Source organism: Myotis davidii, unplaced genomic scaffold, assembly GCF_000327345.1.
Source record: "Myotis davidii unplaced genomic scaffold, ASM32734v1 scaffold358, whole genome shotgun sequence".
NCBI classification, from domain to species: Eukaryota; Metazoa; Chordata; class Mammalia; order Chiroptera; family Vespertilionidae; genus Myotis; species Myotis davidii.
Genome location: NW_006290768.1, coordinates 500633 through 508536, shown reverse-complemented (window position 1 = coordinate 508536; position 7904 = coordinate 500633). Strand labels below are relative to the sequence as shown.

The following is a 7904-nucleotide window of genomic DNA, read 5'->3' as shown; positions in this document are numbered from 1 at the left end:
GGAGGCAGCTGATCGATGTTTCTCTCTCATTGATGTTTCTAACGCCAATCAGTGATTCCCTCCTCTCTGTAAAAACTCAATAAAGTATATTTTTTTTTTAAAAAAAGAATTGTTACAGAAATAACGGAATTCTCAAACCGCAAGAGAAAGTAAAAAAAAACAATAATCATAAAAAAATAAAAATAAAAATGTAAGTCAGATCCCCGCTGTCTTCCCATCACCCCGCGCACTCCGGCCTTGCTCAGACTCCACACAGAGTCCTCTCCTGGGCCACAAGCCCCGGGATCGGGCCCCGGCTGCCCTGCCCGTTTCATCTCCTACCACAGCTCGCCTGCCTGCTGTTCCCACACCAACAAGCCCGCTCTGCTACGCGGGGCCTTTGCACACGCCGTCCTCTCCACCCGGGGACCCCTGTGTCCTCCTGTGGGCTCGTCCCCACCTCCCCTCAGGCTTCATGGCTCCCTCCTGTGACGTGAATGTGTTTCCCAGTTCACATGTCTGTGAACAGACGGGAGTTGTGACAGGCCCCTCTCCTTCTCTCCTCGTCCAGTGAAACAGCTGGAGGTCCTGCAGGACATTGCGGATCTGACAGTGAAGGCCTCGGACCAGGCCGTGTTCAAGTGCGAAGTGTCCGACGAAAAGGTGACGGGCAAGTGGTTCAAAAATGGGGTCGAGGTGCGGCCCAGCAAGAGGATCACCATCTCCCACACGGGGAGGTGCGGAGTAGACTATGGAGGTGACTGGGGGGATGGGGTGTGTGTATCAGCTAGCGCTAGCTGCGTAACAACCATCCCCGGACTTAGTGGTTCCGAAGAACAAGGACTTAATTACTCGAGTCTGTGGGTCGACGGGAGGCTGGCTGATAGAGGATGGCCTTCCTGGTGCTTGTGTGGTCAGCTGAGTGTCAGTTCTGCTCACCCTCTTGTGCTCTGTGGGGACTTGGAGGCACTGGGCTGTGTCTGCACTGGGCCTGATGATGTCTCATCCCCTAGTAGGGCTGGCCCTGGCATCATCACGTGCTAGAAACGGGTTCTGAGGGCGTGCAGGGGAACATAACTGTGTGGCCCAGGCTGGGAACTGTCCCCGTATTGCTTCCACCATATTCCTTTTTTTAAAAAATATATTTTATTGATTTTTTTTACAGAGAGGAAGGGAGAGAGATAGAGAGTTAGAAACATCGATGAGAGAGAAACATCAATCAGCTGCCTCCTGCACAATCTCCACAGGGGATGTGCCCGCAACCCAGGTACATGCCCTTGAGCAGAATCGAACCTGGGACCCTTCAGTCCGCAGGCCGACGCTCTATCCACTGAGCTACACCGGTTAGGGCATTCCTTTTTTTTTTTTTTTTTTGCATTGAAATTTTTAAAGAGAGAATGGAAGGGAGGGAGTCGGGGGAGAGTGAGGGAGAGAGAGAAAGAGAAACACGGTTGTGAGGGAGACACATGAATTGGTTGCCGCCCGCATGCACCCTGACCAGAGCTGGGGATCGAGCCTGCAGCCCAGGCCCACGCCCTTGGCCGACGTTCTAAGCACGGAGCACGCCGGCCAGGGCACTTGCACCGCATTCTGTTGGGCGAAGGAAGTCAAAGGTTGCACGCTCTCCTGGCAAGGGGCGTGGGCAGAGGGAGGGGAAATCGTGGTCCTATTTGCAGTCTGTACAGAATGCCACCGTAGTGCCACCGGATGTCGTGTCCTGTGGGGTTCCGGACTGCAGCCCCGGGGGGAACGTGGCTTTCTCTGGGTTCTGTGTAGGAACCCTGCCTGCTTGTGGCTTCAGTGAGAAGAAGAAACCCTACAGCTCACAGGGCACCCACTGCGCGCCGGGGAGCTTTCTAAATGCTTCACAACCCTGGTGGGGATTGTTATCACTGCCTGTATTTTTTTAAATATATTTTTATTGATTTTAGAGAGGAAGGCAGAGGGGGAGAGAGAGAGAGAAACATCAGTGTTGAGAAAGAATGATCGATCGGCTGCCTCCTGCATGCCCCCTACTGAGGATCGAGCCCGCAACCCAGACATGTGCCTTTGACTGGAATCGAACCTGGGACCCTTCAGTCCATAGGCCGACGCGCTTTCCACTGAGCCAAACTGGCTAGGGCACCTGTATTTTTTAAAAATATGTATTTTTATTGATTCCAGAGAGGAAGGGAGAGGGAGAGAGAATCATTGATCAGCTGACTCCTGCACGCCCCCACCTGGGGATCGAGCCCACCACCTGGGCATGCACCCTGACTGGGAATCAAACCGTGACCTCCTGGTTCATAGGTCGACGCTCCACCCCTGAGCCACACCGGATGGGCATCATTGCCTGTATTTTATAGATGAAAACTCAGGCACAGAGCGGTTAAGTAATTTGCCTAAGGCCACACAGCTAGGAAGGGGACAAGCTGAGATTTGAACCCAGAGTTCCAAAGGCCAGAGGAAAAAGGGTGGGTGTGGCCCAGCTGGGGTTGCTCAGTGGTTGAGCGTCAACCCGTGAACCAAAAGGTCACTGGTGTGATTCTCTGTCAGGGCACATGCCCCATTGGGGGTGACCCCCAGTAGGGGGCGTGCAGGAGGCAGCCGATCAGTGTTTCTCTCTATCCCTCTCCTATCCCCTCTCTCTAAAATCAATTTTAAAGAAAACATATTAGCCCTAACCGGTTTGGCTCAGTGGGTAGAGCATCAGCCTGTGGACTCAAGGGTCCGGGGTTCGATTCCGGTCAAGGGCATGTACCTTGGTTGTGGTATATCCCCAGTGGGGAGTGTGCAGGAGGCAGCCCATCAGTGTTTCTCTCTCATCAATGTTTCTCTCTCTCTCCCTCTCCTATCCCCTCTCTTTAAAATCAATTTTAAAAAAACAACATATTAAAAAGAAAAAGGGTGGGTGTGAGCATGTACATTGCACCGTGGAGGATGTTTCTCCGTGGTGGTCCCAGGGCGACCTGGCTTGACCTCTGTCTGCCCTGTGCCCCCAACCCCTTAGGATCCACAAGCTGGTGATCAATGACGTCCGCCCGGAGGACGAGGGGGACTACACGTTCGTGCCCGATGGCTACGCCCTGTCTCTCTCAGCCAAGCTCAACTTCCTGGGTGAGGGGTCCCTTGGTTGTCCCCCAGGGCCCGAGTGCCCCCTCAGGAGAAAGCTTTCCTCAGTGCACACGGCGGGGGCGGGGCAGTCAGACAGAAGATGAGGGAGAGCATCTTTTCCCCCACAGTGTGACCAGGGGGGAACCAGTGGGACAGACACGGTCCTGAGCCCATCCCCGCACCCCGGTGCCCGCGTGACCCCAGGCCCTCCCCTCTGCCTCTGGGGGTGAAGGTGGGATCAGGCCTCATGGATTTAGACCTAACCATCCCCTCTCCTGTGTTCACCAGAAATCAAGGTGGAGTACGTCCCCAAGCAAGGTAGGGACCCTGTGGCTTTGGTATCTGGGGCTGGACTCTTGGGTCTGAGGGAGGAGGGGCTGGGGGCCTGGGTCTGAGGGAGGAGGAGCTGGGGGCCTGGACCCCTGGGTCTGAGGAAGGAGGGGATGGGGGCCTGGACCCCTGGGTCTGAGGGAAGAGGGGCTGGGGGCCTGGACTCCTGGGTCTGAGGGAAGAGGGGCTGGGAGCCTGGACTCCTGGGTCTAAGGGAGGAGGGCTGGGGGCCTGGACTCCTGGGTAAGGGAGGAGGGACTGGGGGCCTGGGTCTGAGGGAGGAGGAGCTGGGGACCTGGACCCCTGGGTCTGAGGGAGGAGGGTCCGGGGCCTGGACCCCTGGGTCTCTATGGCTTGGGGAACCCCGCTTCTCCGGAGACCCCCTGGAGGGCTTTGGGACGGCCCCGCTGCCGACTCCCATGTCCCTGGAATCCCGTCTCTGCCGCCAGAGCCACCGAAGATCCACCTGGACTGCTCGGGGAAAACCTCGGAGAACTCCATCGTGGTCGTGGCGGGGAACAAGCTGAGGCTGGACGTGGCCATCACGGGGGAGCCCCCTCCCGAGGCCACCTGGCTGAAGGGGGACGAGGTATGTGGGGCTTCCCCTGCGCCCTGACCACCTGGCCGCTCGGCTCTGCTGGGCAGCTTTAGGCAAGTGGCTTTCCCTCTCTGAGCCGTAAAATGAGGATTGTGATTCCTTCTTCAGAGGGAGCTTTTGAAGATTGGAGATTCAGTTTGTCCGTCTCAGGGGACTGTCCCAGCACATGGTGGGTGCTCCGTCCATCCATCTCTCCATCCGTCATTCTCCATCCATCCATCTCCCCACTCATCAGTTAATGGGTTAATTCACCCATCCATCCACTCATCCAGTATTTAATCCATTTGTCCAGTAGCCAACCCACTTATCCTGTCCACCCACTCATCCATCCATCCATCCATCCATCCATCCTTCCTTCCTTCCTTCCACTCAACAAATATTTTGACCTTGTATGTTCCAGGCCCCGGGACAGTCCAGTGTGTCTGCTCTGGGCTTCAGTTTCCTCTCCTGTAAAAGGGAGAGACTCTGTCTTCATTCATCCCTTCCCTCGGCAAACACCCCCGAGCTCTCCTTTCTGCCAGGCCCTCTGTGCAGGCACCACACTGATACCCACGCATCAATCACTGACCACGCAGCCCCCACCTCCCGGGAGCCCTCACGCTGGGAGAGGGGCAGACACCCGCCCGGATAGTCAGAGTCCAGGGTGATGGGAGGCACCCGATGCGATGAGAACTCAGGGGATGGGCCGTCACTTTCCCTTGAGGGCATCCAGGAGGGCTTCCTGGAAGAGGCGGCACAGAGGGATGAGAGGAATGACAACAGTAGAGCAGAGAGATACGTGGGTGGGTCGGGACATTGCCTGCAAGGTCTTGGCAGGAGCCAGTCTGGTGTTTTCAGTGGAGGGCGGGGAGGGCCGTAGGAAGTGATGAGTGAGGCTGGTGCAGATCCAACGGATCCTTTGTGCTGGCCCACGGCCTTGGTAACTGGGGCCCCGGACTCCTGGGTCTGAGGGAGGAGGGGCTGACGGGAAGCCGCGGGGAGATTCCAGCAGGGCAGGGGCAGAGGCGGTCTGGTGGGGAGAGGCGGCCCATGGCCCGTGGGCGCTGTGCCCAGGTGTTCTCGGCCAAGGAGGGCAGGATGCGCATCGAGCAGCGCGTGGAGTGCAGCAGCTTTGTCATCGAGAGTGCGGAGCGGGCGGACGAGGGCCGCTACACCATCAAGGTCGCCAACCCCGCTGGCGAGGACGTGGCCTCCATCTTCGTGCGGGTTGTGGGTGAGCAGGGGGAGCCCAAGGGGCTGAGCTGGGGGGTGGCTCCCTGAGGCCGTGAGGAGCTCCTGACTCTCTCCCCCCCCCCAGATGTCCCAGACCCCCCGGAGGCAGTGCGTGTCACCTCAGTCGGAGAGGACTGGGCCATCCTGGTCTGGGAGCCGCCCAAGTATGATGGGGGACAGCCAGTCACCGGTGAGTGCCTCGTACCAGTTCCCGTGACCTCCGACCTCCCGGCCCCCCTGGTTTCTCTTTGACCTCCCAGAGTCCTTAGCATCCTCAGTGACCCCCCCAACCCCCAGACCTGGTTTTCATCTTTTTAAAAAATATATATTTTTATTGATTTCAGAGAGAGGAAGGGAGAGGGAGAGAGAGAGACTGAAACATCCATGATGAGAGAGAATCATTGATCAGCTGCCCGCTGGGGAGGAGCCTGCCACCGGGGCATGTGCCCCTGACGGGAATCGAACCCGGGACCCTTCAGTCCGCAGGCTGACGCTCTATCCATTGAGCCAAACTCCCTAACAACCTCGGAGTCCTCCCTCAGAGCAATAGCCTGGGGTTTTCTGTGACCCCTGACCCCCGGATTTATGACCCGTGACCCCATGACTGGTGAACCCTGGCTGCTGGTGACCTTGAGATGAATCCCAAAGTCATGGCCTCAGGCCTCTCTGGGCCACGTGGCCTCTCCCTGTGACACTCGCTGCCCCAGTGGGCCTGTGACCCCGCCGTGGCCTGTCCCTGTGACCCTCACTGGCCTGTGACCCCGCCATGGCCTGTCCCTGTGACCCTCGCTGCCCCAGTGGGCCTGTGACCCCCGCCGTGGCCTGCCCCTGTGACCCCTCCGTGGCCTGTCCCTGTGACTCTCGCTGCCCCAGCGTGACCCCTCCGTGGCCTGTCCCTGTGACCCTCGCTGCCCCAGCGGGCCTGTGACCCCGCCGTGGCCTCTCCATGACCCGGGCGACTCTCTCCTTGGCGGGGGGCAGGGTACCTCCTGGAGCGGAAGAAGAAGGGCTCCCAGCGCTGGATGAAGCTGAACTTCGAGGTCTTCACGGAGACGACCTACGAGTCCACCAGGATGATCGAGGGCGTCCTGTACGAGATGCGGGTCTTCGCCGTCAACGCCATCGGGGTGTCGCAGCCCAGCCTCAACACCAAGCCCTTCATGCCTATCGGTGAGGTCCCCCGCCCCCTCACTGGGCCCCTGGCTGCAGCTCACCCCTGCCCTGCCTCTTGCTGACCTCTGACCCCACAGAGTCTGCCGGCTTCTGCCCCCACTCACCCAACGACTCAGCGCATTGGCCCTGAGCCCCCCCCCCCCGCCCCGTTCCTGGCCTCCGTGGCCCTACACTCTGTGCTGCCGCCTGAGTATCGCACTGACCTCTGACCTAGCAGACTAACCCCTGTCTCCGCCCTCGGAGACCTCACTTTTCCTTGATATCTTGTTTTCATTTATTTTCAATTGATTTTTATTGATATTTTACAGAGAGGAAGGGAGAGAGATAGAGAGTTAGAAACATCGATGAGAGAGAACCATCCATCAGCTGCCTCCTGCACACCCCCTACTGGAGATGTGCCTGCAACCAAGGTACGTGTCCTTGACCGGAATCGAACCAGGGACTCTTCAGTCCCCAGGCCGACGCTCTATCCACTAAGCCACACTGGTCAGGGCCGGGATATCTTGTTTTAATTATCATCGATGACGTGTCCTTGCTCATGGATTTCTGGCCCACTCTCTGACCGGGGACTCCAACTCTGACCCGTGACCCTCCCTGCTGACCCCTGACCCTCACTTACCCCCACCGCCCCTTCCCCTGGATCCTTACAGCGCCCACAAGTGAACCCCGGCACCTGACAGTGGAGGACGTGACAGACACCACCACCACCCTCAAGTGGCGGCCCCCCGACAGGATCGGGGCGGGCGGCATCGACGGGTACCTGGTGGAGTACTGCCTGGAGGACTGTGAGTGGCCTGCAGGCCGGGGGGCGGGGCTCCTGGGTCCCCGTGGGTGTCTCGTCCCATCTGTCGAGCCTGGTCACAGTGGTAGTAACTGTCAGCTGCTGCCAGTTCCGGGCCCGGGGGAGGTGGAGGGGCCAGGGGCTGAGGGGCCAGCGGCCGGTCGGTCGGTCAGTCGGAAGGCAGATCCCGGCACCGCCCTCTCTCCAGCCGAGGAGTGGATCCCCGCGAACACGGAGCCCGTCGAGCGCTGCGGCTTCACCGTCAAGGATCTTCCCACAGGAGCCAGAATCATTTTCCGGGTCGTGGGGGTCAACATCGCGGGGCGCAGCGAGCCGGCCACTCTGGCTCAGCCGGTCACCATCAGGGAGATCGTGGGTGAGCGCCCCGGACCCCTGACCCCTGACCTTGTCCTCCCGCAGACCATGCGGGTGTCTTCTGGCCAGCCCTGCCCAGGCCATCGCTAGCCCCCACCCGCCCACGGTTTCATCGCCGCGGTATCCTCGTCCCTCTCGAGGGTCCCCGAGCCCAGCGCTGACCTCCCTGGGGTCTGTGTCCGCAGAGCAACCCAAGATCCGACTCCCCCGCCACCTGCGCCAGACTTTCATCCGCAAAGTCGGGGAGCCCATCAACCTTGTCATCCCCTTCCAGGTGCGTAGTGGGAGGTCAGGGGTCAGGGTCAGGGGTCAGGGGCCAGTTCCCACAGGAGGGCCCCGGCCGACCTCTGGCCCTGCTGCCTG

The 7904-nt window shown here is 59.3% G+C and overlaps 1 protein-coding gene across 1 annotated transcript in view; it reads left to right on the top strand.

Annotated features, from left to right (window-relative positions):
• MYBPC2 (myosin binding protein C, fast type) overlaps window positions 1-7904 on the top strand; it is a 24072-nt gene that overhangs the window by 12356 nt on the left and 3812 nt on the right. The window contains exons 12-21 of the mRNA XM_006763874.2: window positions 551-716; window positions 2969-3075; window positions 3361-3390; window positions 3852-3991; window positions 5054-5213; window positions 5298-5402; window positions 6194-6382; window positions 7036-7170; window positions 7375-7542; window positions 7727-7822. Coding sequence (XP_006763937.1) covers window positions 551-716; window positions 2969-3075; window positions 3361-3390; window positions 3852-3991; window positions 5054-5213; window positions 5298-5402; window positions 6194-6382; window positions 7036-7170; window positions 7375-7542; window positions 7727-7822 — 1296 coding nt within the window. The remainder of the gene's footprint in view (window positions 1-550; window positions 717-2968; window positions 3076-3360; window positions 3391-3851; window positions 3992-5053; window positions 5214-5297; window positions 5403-6193; window positions 6383-7035; window positions 7171-7374; window positions 7543-7726; window positions 7823-7904) is intronic.